The sequence below is a fragment of the Charadrius vociferus genome, unplaced genomic scaffold (assembly GCF_000708025.1).
Source record: "Charadrius vociferus isolate BGI_N301 unplaced genomic scaffold, ASM70802v2 scaffold68, whole genome shotgun sequence".
Taxonomy (NCBI): domain Eukaryota; kingdom Metazoa; phylum Chordata; class Aves; order Charadriiformes; family Charadriidae; genus Charadrius; species Charadrius vociferus.
The window spans coordinates 4,595,626-4,613,285 of NW_009649946.1; the positions used below are offsets into that span (position 1 = coordinate 4,595,626).

The following is a 17,660-nucleotide window of genomic DNA, read 5'->3' on the forward strand; positions in this document are numbered from 1 at the left end:
GTAGTTTTCTTTTTTTCCTTTTTGCCTATGGGAGGTATTTTGAAATAGACCCCCGTCAATCATGCCCTGAAAAAGATGAGCCCATCCATGAGCAGAATCTTTTTTAAAAGTTTAAATATTCTGAATGTCAAAACATGTGGCACTCAGGTTAACATAGCGCTTTGGATACCTGTGATTTGGATATATTTGTTTCAAAGGTTAATTTTTAATCACTAAGTATGCCAAGTTTCAAAGGACAAATGCAAAACAGAAGAAAACAAGACTATATTCTTGGGTTCAGTAGAGATCTTTCCAGCCTCCAACAGAGGTAAATAGCACTGTGCAAGAACAGGGCTAGCAAAGAGAGACAATTCTTTTTGTGTATCCTCTTGGTATCTGGCAGTCTGTGATTTAAGGACTTTTGAGTTGAGGTTGTATCCATGTCTTTGTATTGAATTGTATTTATGTCTTGAGAGTCACTGCTAAGAACTCATCCCTTACGGCAATGACTCTCAAGACATTCTTGTCTAGATTTGTCTTTTCTTTTTTTGTTGTTGTTAATATATCCAAAGTTTCATAATTGTTACTTGATAGGAAAATGTACTTCCTCTGGTTTTTTGACCTTGCCATGACATCATTTCAGGTGAAGCCCATTAATATTTGCATTGTAAGAAATGGTGAATAATTGTTCCCTTGTTGCGTCTCTGTATCCATCACAATGTTACATATCACTGTTGTTCTTCAATTAAAGCCTTCGTTTCCATAATCTCTCCTTCCTCAAAAATCATCTCCTGCTTTTAAGCATCTTTGGGCATCATTTCAGCGTGGCTGGGGGAGCAAGCACGGAGCAAGCGCTGTGCTGCGCCGTCATCCTCCAGCACGTGCTGAGCTCGCCTCGGCCATGGACAGGTCTCCAGCACCTGGAGGGGAGCAGGCAGTTCCTCCCAGCCCCTGCTCCAGAAGTGCCCAAACCTCTGAAATACTGCCGTGCCAGGGGAAGGTGGGCAGGGACAAACTTTGTGTAATGGTGTGCCGTGGGGGCCAGCTTGCCGGGACAGTCAGCATTGCCTCGCCTGAGACTGAACATAAACCTCTCTCTTCCTCCTGGCAGGAGCGCAGCTGTGAGAGGAGGGGAGCCCCGCAGCAGAGCTCTGTGCCAGCCCTGTGCCCAGGAGCGGGACGTGCTGCCGCCTGCAACCGCCCCAGCCCAAACATCTGCCCCGGAGCCGGCCGCAGACCAGCAGGCTGCGTTGGATGTTTGTCCCCGTCCCACATGCCCACCATCCTGCTATGGGGCCATTATTTATTCCTCACCCCTGATGAACTGGCTACGTTCTAGCTGTTGGGATTATTTTTTTTAAGGAAGGTGAGTGCTCACAGATCATCTCCCCAGTTAGGCAGGGGCATGCTCATCCTCTGTGGAGCATCCCTCATATTCAATAAAGAGACAATTGTGTTGGGTTTAGTTGAGAAATGCGAGTGAGAGCACAGAGCAGTTATGTTCCCAGCCCAGCTTGTTACTTTTTATGGTTCCCATCCCCAACAGAGAATGACGGCTTCTGTTGCTCTTACAGTCCATAGGAAGCTGGTGTTTGACAGTACACTCCCAACACTTCTGTTTTGTTTTTCTATTTGGGTTTTTATTTTACTGTTGAAGTTAGGATTTTAGCTCTTTTTTGTTGTCGGGTTTTTTTTTTAATTGCTTTCTCCCCTCCTCCACACTTCATTCTTTCAGCATAGGGCTGTCACTCACCAGCTGTTCACAATTCCTTCACCCCTTCTGGTTTTTAGTACCACACTACCACAACATACATTCAAAGGACATTTTCTTCCTTGCGGGAGGCTTCCCATGCCCACCGAATACATTTAATAAAAATACTTTTCTCTCTGTTTCCTACCTTGGAGGAAAGTTATTATATCTATTCTTCACATAATTCAGATTGGCCAATCTGTGATCCTCAAATTGCCTAAGTTTGATTTCTCGGCCTTTTTTAGCTCCTAGGATGACTGATCTTCCCCTCTCCTTGGTAGAGCAAGCTCATCCACAAAGTGAGTACTCAATAATTACTTTTCAACAGAAAGTTTGCTCATCAACTCATAAATCTGTTCTCCTATCCCCTGCCCTTTCCATTTTGTTTTGTGTGATTGGGTTTTTTTTTCTAGGCTGAAACTTAACCAAAAATCATTGCATTCCCACAGATCAGCAAATGGTACCCAAAAGATGCAAACTGGAATGACATTGGGAAGCATTTGGTTACAGCAGAGTAATCTGCTGAAGGGAGGGAGAATAGCTATCACTCGGTGAGGTGCAGACCATGGCAACTCCCACTGTTGCTAATGGGAGAAGAGGCTGCTGAGCTCCTCTCAGGAATATACTATTTTAATTTCTAATTGAATAACTTGTTCACTTCTTAAAGAACTCATCTCTTAGGGCAGTGAGTCTCAAAGACAATAATAGTGGCCGCATGCAGCCACCAGGGAATTCATTGCAGCCACAAGACAAAAACTTGCTCTGATTTTTTAGTTCTGTTTTGACTTAAACTGTCAAAACTGTGGCCATCATTAATTTACTGTGATGCCACGTGTCACAGCTGCTTGTCTGAGAGTCGCTGGTTAGTCCTCTCTCTCTTTTAGGCACTTGGAGCAGGAGTTCCCAAGCTGCAGTCTAATGGACCATGTCAAGTAGTCTGCAAAGCTGTACTAACATTGCACATTGGCACTGTCTCTCTAATGTTTCAGTTAAAAGCACTTTGAGAAGGACTGCAACAGGCTGCAGGGAACACCAAGGTACTCCGTGGCTCCAGAGGAAACCGGGACCATCGAACTGACAAGTCAGGTTTGCTCTCAGAGCACATCTCTGCCAGTCTCCGCTCCCAGGTGATCAGTGCCTTCTGCTGGCCACACTCCTAGTCCCTGTCTTGTGTCTCACAGATCCATCCTTTGCCTGTGGAACAAAGGCATCACAGGCATCAAAGCAACCCAAAACCTGTTTTTCTGAGGAACCAGCCATGTCAGACTTTGTGTGCAAAAAAGACCCCTCCAAAGGCTCTTAATCCAAGAGCCTCTCATAGCCAGATTGACTCAAAGCCAGTCCCCTCAAAAAAAAGATCCCACTGATGAGATGGTTTGTTTTTCATTGCTGGTAGACAAGGGCAAAATTAAACACATCAAACATGCTTAATTTCCAAAGGCAAAGTTACAAAATGTCTCACAAAATATAAACATATATGCATTAATTTTACTACCTTCCTTTCGTGTCTTTTCCTTTGGTTCTTATCCAGCTTCTGGAGGAGCCATTGTGTAGGGAGAATCAAGAGCAGATTTCTGTGGTAGGAAGAAAAGGACAAAATCTTCCCTGTTTTATTGTGCAACGTACTATACTGTTCCCTTACCATAAAAATTTTTATGAGGATACTGTTCCTCATATGAACCAGTTTTCTCTCCTGTAAATGATCAGCTTTGTACTAATTTTTAATTATTTATCAACATATCATCCAACTACTTGTTTCAACACCCCCCCTCCCTAAAGCCCAGCTTTATAGAAGTATATATTTATAGAAGCTTGTATGGCTTAAGATAGCACTTGCATGTAGTTCAAGGCTTGCAAAAAATAACCAAAAAGAGCAAAAGAAAATCGAGTGCTTTGGCTTTAAGGAAAAACATTGACTATGGACAAACATTAGTAATATCCTAACTGTGAGATAAGAAGGTATTGATTTGCTATTGAAGATCTATATAAGAAGTGCCTGCAAAAGGTTAATAGGGGACCCCTGAAATTCCTGAGACACGAGCAAGCAGTTGGTTAGAAATACTTCTTACAAAACACTGCAGCCCAGGCAGAGTGGAGGCATCCAGGAAAGGCTGCAGGTGAGTTGAGTAAATGCTGACCAAGGAAAGTCAACAACAACCCAGGCAGGTTAAGAGGAGCAGTGGGAAGCAGACTCTGCTCCTGGGTCTGGGTCTCTTCCCAGGGGGAAGCTGGGCTAGACTTCCCGTAGCCCTGCAGAAGAGGTGACAATTCCGGACCAATGAAGCTTTGGATAAGGAGACGCCAAAGGCTGGCATATGAGTTACTTCGTTTTAGGAAGAGAGTTTGATTTTTCTGGCTTCGTGAGCCCTTTCAGTATTTGGAGAGACAGCCTGGGTATGTACGCATGATTTGTGTAGGACACGGGCTGGGTACGCTCTCCATGCACAGACCTGCAGCGTAGCATGCAGGCTACATCTGTTGCTGCTTGAACATGTTTTTCTTCTCCACAAATGCTGGGGAGTTCCCAGGGGTATGTGTGGTGAAGGTACCTGGGTCTGCAGCATCTGCAGTGTCTGGTGGAGGTTACTGTCCTATCTACGAGCTATGAGATGCTCACGATCCGCCTGAGCAAACCTTCTGGGAAAAAGAGGTGTTGTGTATAAGGCAGATGGCCTCGTTTGCTGGTGATGGAGGAACACGCTGCTGGCAGCAGAGTGCTGTGCCTGTCCCCAGCTGCTGACAGAGCCCTTCGTCTGCTGCTTCTGGTTTCTCTCAGGTGAGTGGTAGATATGAGAATAATACTCAGGTGGCATAAGTCCCTCAAAGCCTTACTGCTCCCTGACGTGTAGAGGCTGAGTTCAAGAGGTCCAGGAACCTGCCTGTGGTCAGCAGGGACTGAGAGCCTAGACCCTTCCCAGGGATGGGGAAGACAGGCCTTCCCTCGTCTTCACTCTCTCAAGCAAAACAAAAAACAGGTATTACTCTTTTTAAGGGTCATTTTGGAGCTCTGACTGAGGCAGCCAACCCAGTTGTGTCTGGTGCTGTAAATTAGGCAAAGAAAAAATGGGAGCTTCTAAAATAAGGCAGCAGCTAATTATGTGGTTTGGAGTGGGGTTTTTTTCAGTCATTACTTTGGGATTTTTTAGCACGGGTGCCTGCTTTCCCTAAGTCAAAACCTCTTCCAATTCACATCCCCACCCCATCCCCAGCCCCAACCACAATGTAGTAAAATGAAGCTGGCTCAAAATACCCACGTAATGCCCTCTAAAATGCCATTAAGACACCATGCCTTCTATGGCAAATCATTTCCAAGGCTAAGCAGTATACATCTCTTGCGGGATGCTGTGGGCTAGCATTTGACAGGTGGGTACATCCACGGGCACAGAACTGCAAGGTCACGGTGCAAGTCTTCAAGTAAGCAAGTTCACCCCACCTTTATCCAGAACAGCTCCTGCTTTCAGCAATGAAGGCAGCTTGCATACTGTGAAACTGTTGAAGGAAGCCCAAAACCAAGAGGGTTTTTTTCCTAATAAAACCTAAGTTTGATAACACACCAAGTCGACAGTGGCACAAGGGCATAGAGCAGCAGCACATGAATGCAATATAGGGAATTCTGAACTGTGAAATGATTCAGAGGACGAAAGTCATCTCTTTCAGAAAGGATGAAGATTTCTGACACGTTAAGCCCAAATCTGATCTTTCTTGATATGTTTCATCACGAATTCCCTTTTTTGCACATATTTTTAGCACGTATAATGCATGCTGATTAGAAGAGACAGCTGTGCAGGAGAAACCGAGCTGCAAAGTAACCGTGTCTGCTCTCTGACACTGAGCACAAGGGAGAGGCATGGCAGCCTGTTTCTGAGCTTATCCCAAACCCTTCACTCCCCTAGAAGTGCTGAGGGCTCGTGGGCGAAGCCAGGCTCCCCCTGGGTGCAGAGGGCACTGGGGAGTGGGACCAGGTCTGCCAGCTCCCCAGTGCTCTTCTGTGGGAGCAAAAGGTCTGCAGCTGCTCTGCCCTTCCATGCCAGCCTGGGAGCCGGGGCTGCAGCCTCAGTGCTGGTGAAACCAAAGCTCTGCGCCCATATTTTGTGCTTCTGTGGCACCTCTGATACGATCAGCTTTGTTTTGCAAGATCTGTTGGGGAGATTTGTCATCAACTTCTTCATCGCATCATCATGCTGTTCTCCTCCCCTGCCCTCCACCCCTTTATTGGTGCCCCCTCCACCTTCCCCCTGCTCGATCGCACTCAACAAGACAGTCTGAATTTTCCATATCTACTTTTCTTTTTTTTTTTTTTTTCTCTTTACCCCTCTTTTGTCTTCTGGTAACAGCGTTTGGCATTTCCCGGACAGCCCGTACTCCATAAGGCCTCAGTGTCTGAATACGAGGACGGCTTGAACGTTGCCTGCTGAGACTGAAGAAGAACTTGAGTGAAAATAATCCTCTCTTTTGTTCCGCTTGGGTTGCTTTTTGTTTGCCTGACAGATGTTCGGCCCCTGTGCGTGTGCAGGGAGCGGCTCCTCCGCCGGGCCCTCTGATCCGCCAGCTTATTGATTTCTGCCTATCTGTGCGGCTTGTCTCCAGCCCTTACAGATGCGAGGGCCGTGGCCGGGGCGGCAGCCCCTCTCCTTTGCACACAAATAGGGCCATCCTCCATTGTGAGGGGGCCGGCGGAGGAGGAGGAGGAGGAGGGGGAGCCAGCCTCGCTCCTTCTTGAGCTATTGGGGCAAACATGGGTGGGTTTTGGGGGGCGGAGGGGAGATGCGCGTCAAGCACCGAACGGCGATGCTGCGTTCTGGCATGTCGTGACACGCTATGGCGTGGGTGCCCGAGAAAAGGGGAAGGAGGATGCTGCGGGCAGAAAGGCCTCGAAGCCTTGCACTGTGCCTGTGTGTTATGTCAAGTTCATATTTCAGTCACTTGGCTGATGGACATAGGGATCAAAGCTGTTGCTGGGGAAAGCCCTGTAAACCTCACTACTTGCTACAGCCTGGCTTCTCCTCCATGGCATTGCTGCCCGCTGCTCCGAGTTTCCCTGACTGTCCTAACCACGCAGGCACTACATCCGAGGAGACTTTCATCTTGCAGTTAATGGCCTTGTAAGCCACTTGTAATGCTTTTCTTTTATCTTCCTTTTTTAGTTTTGGCTTGAGTTTCTGCCTCCTGCACGTGGGTCAGGGTGGCTTGGTGGAGAATGGATTGAGAGCAGCCCTGAGGAGGACTTGGGGGTGTTGGTGGATGAGAAGCTCAACATGACCCAGCAATGTGCACTTGCAGCCCAGAAAGCCAACAGCATCCTGGGCTGCACCAAAAGTGGTGTGGCCAGCAGGTCGAGGGAGGTGATTCAACCCCTCCAATCTGCTCTTGTGAGACCCCCACCTGGAGTATGGCATCCAGCTCTGGAGCACCCAACATAAGAAGGACATGGACCTGCTGGAGTGGGTCCAGAGGAGGACCACAAAGATGATCAGAGGGCTGGAGCACCTCTCCTGTGAAAACAGGCTGAGAGAGTTGGGGTTGTTCAGCCTGGAGAAGAGAAGGCTCTAGGGAGACCCCATAGCACCCTTCCAGTACCTAAAGGGGACCTACAGAAAAGATGGTGGGGGGGAACCTCTTTATCAGGGAGTGTAGCGATAGGATGAGGGGTAATGGTTTTAAACTGAAAGAGGGTAGATTTATATTAGATATTAGGAAGAAATTCTTTACTGTGTGGGTGGTAAGGCACTGGAACAGGTTGCCCAGAGAAGTTGTGGAAGCCTCATCCCTGGAAGTGTTCAAGGCCAGGTTGGATGGGGCTCAGAGCCATCAGGTCTAGTGGGAGGTGTCCCTGCCCATGGCAGGGGGGTTGGAACTTGATGATCTTTAAGGTGCCTTCCAGCCTAAACCATTCTATGATTCTGCAATGATTATGATAGTGGTGCAAAGACTCTGTCAGCAGAAAGGTGTCAGGGTGCTCAGTGAGGGAAGCAAGCTGTAGACCTGCATCCACATTTCAGCATACAGTTACAGGCTCACTTTGCTGTTGTTTGCAGTTTGGCTGGGTTTTTTTGTCTCCTGACATATGTCTGCAGAGGTTTGACTTACCACTGGCTCTAGTGCTCTGGATGGAGCGTGGAAAACAAGGCGTTTGTTTCACCACACCCAGCTGTCTCCCTTCCATCAGCCCATCCACCCAGAAAGCAATTGCTGCGCACGCTGCCCACCATGTCCCTGTGACAGTGGCTCTTCACCAGTGACTGTAATGCATGTGCAGAGCAGATACACTCTCAAGGTGCATCCCTTTCTCTGGGGCCGGGATAAGGGCTCTAAGGTCAGCTCTGGGGTGCGTATCTGCTGCCCTGCCAGCCCCTTACATGCTTTGCACTTCCAGTGAGGTCTGTGTCTGCAGACTAGCTCCTCTGTGTCATGTTGCCCTGTCTTACCTCCCCTCTCCCTAAAGCGTATCGCGTATCGCTGTGCATGTCAGAGCCTCCAGAGCAATGACTGCGCGGTGGCTAAGAAGAGGGACAGCCTTTGATTTCACTGATGCTATTAGGCACTGGGATGTCATTTAATACCACAGTAGTTGGGCACCAGCTTACTGAAAACTTCACTAGCTATGTGTTAATGACCTGTGGCTTGACAGGATGTTTTACCCCACAGAAACAAATACGGACATGTTTGTAGTGCCACAGAGTTCATCTGTTCTCCTCCTGAAATGTTCCTCTTTGCTTGCAAGGGTTGGGGTAGCTCGGTTTGGACTTGTTAAGGCAAAACTCCCACTGACATGTAGTAGTCTGTTGGATCTTCCCGAGAGGCTGTCAGAGCTGGCAGCGATACTTCACGTGGTGTCAAGTGATTTATATTAACATGAAAAGCAGGGAGGGAAACTGAGTTTGCAGCCTGTGGTGGCCTGCATTGCAGCTCCAGCTGTGTTACGGTTACTGGATCTGAGACTGTAACCACAGTATGGTGCCTCCCAGTCCTCAGTGGATGCTTCCCATCAATAGTTTACTGGGACAGGGCTCAGTCAGAGCTGATGGCAAAGGGGATGTCTCTGTGTAATACTTCTTTGAATAGCGTCTAGCAGTAGGCTGGGAGGAGACACTTGGACAGCATCTGTAGGACAGAGCAGATGTTCCACACAGCTGCTGCCTGCATCTCTCTCTACTATGGCAGCACCATAAGGGTCGCCTTCACCCTCGTGGGTAACGCAAATAACTGGTCCTCTCACCATCAGGTCAGGTCTTGAAATTTCCTTCTCTGATGCACATGCCATGCAGTTCAAGCAGGGGTGTGTGTGTGTATATAATTTAGAGAAAATAACATGGACAAGCCACAGCAGTAGCAATAGCCAGCAACTGTCCTTACCCTCTTTGTTAGTCTTGGATCTCCCTTGACACATGTAAAAATGAGGGAAAGGGGCTCATTCAGAAAGAAGAACTTTATAAAATGCTCTCTGGCTTGACAAGCGGAGCCCTGCTGAGCCTGCTGACTTCGTACTTGGCCTCTCTTTTGGTCAACAGAAGAGGACTGTACCTGCTGAGAATCGCTCGATGTAAAGGGAATTTTGTCCTGGGAGTGTCACCCAAACACTCTGGTAGCTGGCTTGTGGCTCAGTGACATTTAAGACGTTGGGCTCAACCCGCTAAAATCAAGCAATTTGGGGCTAGGCATTCACAGAGCTTGCCTGTTAGCAGGCTGGGGGGTTCCCCAGCATCCCAGTTCAAGCCAGGAAGGACTGTGGGTGATGTATGAACGATTCCTGACTGGAGGATGAGGGGGAGAAAAATTTCCAAAATCTATTGATCCTCTGAAGTCAGGGGGTGAGGGTGGTAGAAACCTCCTCTGGCTTTTGGGTAGGAAATGCCTCGTGGGTGCAGGAGGATCAGCGAAAACAGCCCCATGCATCAGTCAGTACCTGCAGGACAACGTAATGCACCCCCTGGCACAAGTGGTTTGGTGCACTCATATTTTTGCAAAGGCCACGTTATAACTCTTTGTAGGCACTGTTAAACCAACGCGGTGGGAGTTATGTAAAGCAGTTATATTCCATAGGTGGTACCTGAAACCCAGGCTGCGCCCATGCTGAGTGTTAGAAAGGGAAAATCAGCATTCGGATTAATTCCTTTGACTTGTCTTGTTTCTGCCTTTACTCTCACAGCCCTTCCCCTCGCCCTGCACAGCCTGTGGGTGATGTTGTTGTTTGCAGGGCTGTGCGCGAGCTATTCTGTGACTTTTAAAGCAGTTCTTTGAAATTCTGCTGCTTCTGTAATGGGGTTTGAGCGCAGTTGCGTCACTGTTGTGATGGTCTGTCAAGCCATCTAATTGGGTTGTCTCATTAAAACTTACAATCAGCGCTTACAAGGCAGCAGTCCTGTAGTCCAACACTGTAGCTAGAGCTATACTGGCTGACCAAGTGCCTGCACGTGGGTTGGGACGTGGATGCAGAGGTTGAGGGGAACCTGCCTCTCTGTGAACTCATTCCAAGATGAAGCTTATATGTATTAGACCACCTCTGACTTTCCCTTCTCTGCAATGAGACTAACCAGAGCAATTCAGTTAAAATCAACAAATAGGTGGCTTTTAGTCTCCAGTTCAGAGTCAAGCCTCTTTCTGGGATCTCAAACTGGACACTGAAGGACCATCCACTAGTCTCTGCTGGATAGTTTGGCCTTGATGTTTCTTTTTAGCAAGAGTGTGAGGAGGAAATTGTGCAAAAGGGAAGATTTGTGTGCTCTTTAATAGAAACGAAATTCTTAGAGTACTAGTCTCTGTTGGATAGTTTGGCCTTGATGATTCTTTTTAGAAGAGCGTGAGGAGGAAATTGTGCAAGAAAAGGGAAGATTTGTGTACTCTTTAATAGAAACGAAATTCTTAGAGTAGCTCCGAAATGCATTTTGGCTTTGAATGGAAACAGTTTATGAAAAAAACTTCTACCTGTGCAGGTCAAATATTAGTTAAACCCCTGTAACTGCATTCTCTTATGAGAAGGCTGGATGGGGCTTTGAGCAACCTGGTCTAGGGGAAGGCGTCCCTGCCCATGGCCGAGGGGTTGGAACAAGATGATCTTTAAGGTCCCTTCCAACCTAAACCATTCTATGATTCTACAACAAGTCCTTTTTTTTTTTTTCTTTCTTTCTTTTTAGAAAAATCTGAGCTAACTAGGCAAAAGGACCTGACTTACTTCAGGAGCTTGATTCACTGTTCTTTTTTGTTTTAACTGCAATGATGATTTCTTCTAGCACCATAGTTGAATTTAACTGGGCACATGAATTGGAGCTCTGAGCTCCAGGTCTGGGCACAGAGTGAAAATAAGGGCAGCTTTCCTGCCAACAGCAGGCTTAAACTAAACATGGGCTTTAAACTAAACTGTCAGAAACCACTCTTAAATGCTTGTGAGTTTTATGAGTTAAATTAGGCATGTGAAGACCTGCATATAGATGCTGCTTTGGCCACTGTGACTCCCCAGATGCTCAGAGAAGAGCATCTTGGCTGTTTGGTGCTTCACTGAATTTGATGGAGAGTAGCCCTTTGACAGAGCAGCATCTTAACAGAGGTGAGGGACACCACAGATTCTGACTTCAAAGGCTGTGGAGCCAAAATACATGTGATGATTTAGATGTAATAGCCCACACCGAGTCAAGAGCCTGCCTGTTTGAGGCTGTAAGCGCTGCACTGAGGGCCCGGAGAAATGAGAGGGAATTGTGGTCTTGAGGCAACGCTTTCGGCTGTCACCAAGCACATGCTCTGGCTGAAACAGGACAGCTGGCCAGGAGACACTGGCTGCCCAGGTGACATCTTTAGAGAGTTAAGGAGCATTGATAAACTTTGTACGTATCAGCCTAACAAATGTGTAGCCCAGGCTGAGCTGTGCATCACACTGCTCTTCACATGAGCTTGTGTGAATTCTGCTCAGCACCACTTAACGTGCAATGGAGGGTGGACAGCAAAGTTTTCCTTCACCTACCTCGCACGGTGAGCCCCATGGTGGTGTCGTATGAGAAAAATCTAAGTGTCACCACTGAAATCTTCTTGTTCGGTTGTGTTTTTTAAAGAGCAGTTCAATGTAAAAGCTTCACTAAGTACCAGCTGAAAACACTTTGCATCACCCTTTAAAATGTTTTTACTTCACATTTTGTGGGTTAGCTCAGGGTGAGCACTTCTCTTGGCTTTTGTGAAAAGCCATAAAACCCCAGACTTTGTGGCTTATTTTAAATCAGAAAATGAAACCACGCTGCATGGCTCTTCCAAAGACAAATTATCTTTCATTTTTAAAAATCCCATCTAATTGTCATTAATCAAGCCATCCCCTGTGCTAATAAGATGGAGGCGGGGAATGGAATGCCATTCCGGCTCAGGCAGCTGTTGCGCGTGTCAACCAGTTTCAAAATGCTTGGCAAAAGTTGTAAATGCAGTTCTAATGAGATCGACTTGTCTGCAACTGCAAACAAATACCAGCCGCACCAAAATGTTTGTTTGCCGTGGGACTTAATGGAGATTGTGTTAACCGTTCTGCATTCAAGGGTACATGTCAAGAAAAGTTCAGATCAAGCATAAGGCAGTGACACTGGAATGCAGCTTTCTCCAAAATGGTCGCTTACATAAAACCTGAGAAAAAGCCTCCCCCTGCTCTTCCCTCCCCACTCCCCACCCGCCCTGCGCCTCTTAACTTTCTGCTCTCTCAGTGCACAAAGGTCTTTGCGAAGGCTGCACAAGCAAGCCACAAACGGAAATATGTTTTCTCCTGGTACGTTTGAGGATGGGCTCCCGGTAGGGGACAGATTCCTGAGGCTCCCTACAGCACCTCTCACCTCCCAGGTACCCCCAGCTGGGTACGGCTCCGTCAGTAGCCCAGGTTGGTTGTGGAGGAGAGAAGAGGCACTCAGCCGAGCCATCCAAGGTCTGCAGTACGAGAGCATAGAGTCGAGAGACCAATAAACAGCTTGATCATCCACCAGGCCCGACTGCCAAGCTGATTACAGCCAGTTTTCACAAAGCCTGGTTAAACAGAGCATTGGTCCAGCAGGGCCGTAATCCTGTTCAGCTAAGCCACCTTAGTGGGCCAGGCACGGCAGATGTCACGTACTCCTACCTAGCTGGGCACCTAGGTAAATCAGCGTATCGGTGATTTCTTGTAGAACCACCAAGGAGATCACCAAACTCGTGTGGCTGGGGAAAGCCAAACAATGGAAATATCTGAATTTCAGAGAAGTCAGGTCTCAGGTCAGCCAAGGGCACTTTACGCCAACCATGAAGTACTATAACACTGCAGTACAACTTGCAATCTTCCACATCTTGTTCCTCTTCCTCAGCAAAAATGGGAATCCTGTTTTTTAACTTTCCTTTTATGGTTCTTCGATCCAAAGTGCAAAGGACTGGTTGAATTTTTGGTACTGTGACTACTCTCTTGCCAGTACCCTTTGAATGTGTGTCCTGTGCCAAAGAATATTAATTATTGTAAGCTACAGTGAAGTCCATCCCTGCCCCGACTCGAGCCTCTGAAATGAACAGTGAAGTTCAACTTTGCCAGCAACTGTTAGGAAAAGAGCCAAGAACAGCCTAACAGGAAAGATACTGAGGATTTTTTGTTTGTTTTTCTGCTAAACCATGTTTTTGTAATTATGAATACTTTGCTGAAATTGCTTAGAAAAGGAAGTGCACATAAAATGGTCGATAGAATTAAACTAGCTACATATTAGAGTTGAAAGAATATAAGGCTGGTCTCACTCTGTTGCACTCGCACAGACAAAACCCCTTCTCAAAAGGAATTTGGCTTGAGAAGGCAGATCTGGAGACAAATCTTAGTTAACTTCAGGCCCATGTGCCATATTGTCTGGTTTATGACTGCCCCAAATGGCCTAAAAGCAAAGGACATTCACACTAAACAAAAGCAATGGCTGAAAGGAAGAAAAGGAGGAACGGGAAAGCTGTCATTTCCAAATCCCTTCTACTCAAAAGTTGGTCCCTGACTCTGGATCAGAAACCCTGAACAAGACAGCAATTCCTTTTCACTCCTAAAACTACCTTCTACTAGACTAGGGAGAAACAGGACTACTTTATTTCACCTAGATTCACATGAATGCTGCTTTAATCATTCCCCACTTGCTCCTGCCACTTCTCCCCAAGCTTAGGTTTGTAAAATCCTGAATCACTGAATTGAGATCAATCACCAAGGCAGCTTTCTCTTGCTTTCCAGGACAGATGATTCTGGGGTATCAAAAAAAAAAGTTTTTCAAGTGTGGAAAATTACAACTTTGTCCCCTAAGTAAATAAATAAGAGCAAGTTGCAGTAGGACCACTTCAAACCGCTATACTTCAAACAGCATTTTATATTTTCCATTTAAATGGTTTTCTCTAGGAACTGGCAATAAAATAGAAGCAGCCTGCTCCTGACTCCCAGCACACTGAAGCATATGTAGTGTTATAGGCGTATCTCACTGGAAAAGGAAAAATCTCATCCTAGAGTGAGAAAGCTCAGTATTTGGTTAATAAAACAACATTTTATGGTTCAGCCTTAAGAAAGTCTTGGGTTTAGTTAAAGGAAAATTAAACTGATCCTTGACTGATGTAGCGAACAATATAGTGAACTAAACTTAGAATCATATGTGCAATGTGTAGCCTCTCAAGCATTTTCACTTTCCATAGTAACACACCCCGTCCTCTGTACACAAAATCGATTTGACACACAAACAATATTGCTGAAAACACACCCAAATCTAAAGCGAGGTCTACTGTATTACAAACCTAGTTTTTAAGAACGATTCTGACCTTGTACAGTCCCTTATATAAGGAACAATATGCTGCCATTTGGCTGAGGTCAAAATAAAGTCTCCCATCTCCTCAATAAACAGTACTGCGAAGGCCATGATAGTGGGAAACTGGTAAACTTATGCATGACTATTTTTACCTACACCGTGTGTAATTGTGTTGAAGCCTGTGACAGCAACTAACTATTGCCATCTTAAGGTGGCCCTTAGCATTGCTGCAGCTGAAGCCGAGCGAGCTGTTGCTGCTACCGTGTGCTACCCTTGCCATACACCCCGGCACCTGCGAGCTCTTCAACAAGGCGGTTAGAAGCGCTCGCTCCAAGGTTAGTCAAATCCCGCAGTACAGCTGTCTTTTGAAACACACACGTAACTTGTTCAATATTAAGAAAAAATATTGCAAGATAAACATTTTCCTTCTCCCTTCCTTTCTCTTACATAAAATTGTATTAAAGGTATCCAATCCCTGGCCAAGTCGATCTGCCAAACCCAGACCTCTGCTTCTAGCAGCTGTAAGTGGTATTGTTGTGTTTGTTTTGCCCAGCTGTACCTCTATAGCCTACCTGCCAAGACAGTTCTGTAACCAGATAGTGCTCAAAAGGCTTCATAAACTATTCATTTACCTTGTAGACACAGTGTGAGATGACTACTGACCTGATTTATACATAGGAAGTACGGGCGCAGAACCGAGGAGAGTTGCACACAGTCAGGGCATGCCCACCTTCCAGCCCGAGGTGATGATCATCTTCGCAAACAAAGCTAAGGAACTTGCTGGATTGAAAAAAAAACACCTCTCGGTGCCTTTTATCTGCAAGACGTATCTGACATCTGTAATTTTTGAATGTCTTTTAATACTAATAAGCAAGCAAGTAACTTCTAGCTGAGCAGCCTGTGAATGTTTTTCTACTCACACATCTTCTCTCGCTCCTGCAGCTCCTGACTCGGAGCATGAGCCGTGATGACATCAGGGCAGAGCATAACCAGGAAGTTTAAACCAATTTGGGAACAAACCTTCCCATGTCACCAGTTCCAAACCCATCCACACAGGGAGTGAATGCAGTGCTACCTTCTTCTGTCAAAGAAATTTGGTATTTTCAGTCCAGTGGGCCTGCGAAAAAGCTTCCATCCCCCTGCTGGTTCTTCAGACAGATGTACTCTGCAGGGAAATGGAAAACTGAAAAGGACACAAAACGGCCATCTCATCTGCTCAAGTGCCCCAACAGGATGGCACTGACACATGGTGGCAGGAAAACTTGCATCCTCGGTACCTGCTATTGTATTCTGAGATTGCAAGCAAGACCTCAAAGCTCTAAACATCTCGTATTTCCCTTGAAAGAACTTACACAGACAGGTCTAGACAGCTCAAACTCAAACAAGCGATTCCTAAAATCTGTTGGACACACACTTATTGGGGATATAAACTTTAACCTTAAATATAAAAGCATCCAAACGTAATATTAAAATTAAAAAAAAAAAAAGGAATCAGTCCAACTCTCCTACACATTTGGTATCCTGTAAGAACATTAAATTCATTTGTGTAAAAATTAGATAATTCCCCTTCCCTTCACTGTTTAGATCTTGCATATGGCAAACAGACCTGTCCCAAAGGCAGGCATGTCCACTTGTTACCCTCAGCTGCTTTTCACTGCAACTTAAATACTATCCAGTTTCACTAGAGTTCACCAACTTTGCATAAAGCTGTAACAATCTAGTGTGAAACACACGAGCAATTTAACACAAATCTGGTATCAAAGATAGCCAAGCTTATAGTAATTTAATTTAATTTTATAGAAACAACAGAGCATGTATTTAATTTGGTATTGCTGATTTGTACTTTAAATCAACACAAGCTTTCTGTTCTTGGAACTATTGCACCGTGTTCAGTTTGCTCAGAACAAAACAGCATATAGCTACACCATCATTCATACAGCTAACCTTGTCCATTTAAGATGACTTTCGCAAATAATGGTAAAACATCCCGTTAAGTTATGTAATGTGCCTTGGAGTTCTGACTTGCGTGACCAAGCGATTTCAGCCCCGGACTAGGATGTTGTGCTCCTTCCTTATCACCTAACTCCTCAGAGAGGAGGTGTTCCCTCCTTAGGTGGCCCAACAGTGGCACCCAGCGGCCACTCCTTTTCATGAACACTTTGGGAAACCGCTGCTGTTCAAGTTCCCACTCACTGGATTTCCCAAACACAGCTACAGTCAGTTTCAATGGACTAGCTGTTTGACTACTGAGGTTCGAAAAGTTACCCACTGTTTAAACTGTCCAGAAAACCCGCTGAGGACCAGCCAGAGCTAGGAAAAATGTGTGGCACCTGAAACGCTGCACAGAAGGCAGTCAGCCACCCACACACAGAAGACAAGGCTACTGTAGAGTCAAACACATCAGCAAAATTATTCTTATAAAAACCAGGTATGTCACCTCAAGCAACAAGATATTTTATATAATTTACATCATTGAGGTGCTGGAGCACATCCAAAGAGCAACGAAGCTGGTGAGGGGTCTGGAGCACAAGTCTTATGAGGAGCAGCTGAGGGAACTGAGGATGTTTAGCTTGGGGAAAAGGAGGCCGAGGGGAGACCTTATCGCTTTCTACAACTACTGAAAGGAGGTTGTAGAGAGGTGGGGGTCAGTCTCTTCACGAGTAACAACTGATAGGACAAGAGGAAAAGGCCTCAAGTTACTCCAGGGGAGGTTTAGATTGGGTATTAGGAAAAATTTCTTCACCAAAAGGGTTGTCAAGCACTGGAACAGGCTGCCCAGGGTAGTGGTTGAGTCACCACCCCTGCAAGTATTTAAAAGACTGGTAGATGTGGCGCTTAGGGACATGGTTTAGTGGTGGACTTGGCAGTGCTAGGTTAATGGTTGGACTTGGTGATATTAAAGGTCTTCTCCAGCCTAAATGATTCTACGATTCTACACGCCCCTGTCCAGCTAGCTACAGACTGTGAAAGGATTCTTGGGCAAGAGAAGATTATTTTCCCCTTGATGATGCAGCTCTGCTTTCTGAAGGTCCTAGTACTCAAGCCAATTTCCACAAGTGTGATACAACACATCAGACAAACAGTCTACACTTGATACAATTTCCCAATAATCAAATGCAGTAGTAGGGCTAACAACCCTCCAGACATTAATAAGCATCCAGGAATTTCCACACTAAGTTATTTTCGATCAT

General features: G+C 46.0%; 1 protein-coding gene across 1 annotated transcript in view; it reads left to right on the forward strand.

Annotated features, from left to right (window-relative positions):
- FAM120B (family with sequence similarity 120B) overlaps positions 1-15,471 on the forward strand; it is a 113,181-nt gene extending 97,710 nt beyond the window's left edge. Inside the window, exons 10-11 of the mRNA XM_009891482.1 lie at positions 14,681-14,804; positions 15,412-15,471. Of these exons, the coding sequence (XP_009889784.1) occupies positions 14,681-14,804; positions 15,412-15,471 (184 nt within the window). The remainder of the gene's footprint in view (positions 1-14,680; positions 14,805-15,411) is intronic.
- Positions 15,472-17,660: the final 2,189 nt, after the last annotated feature.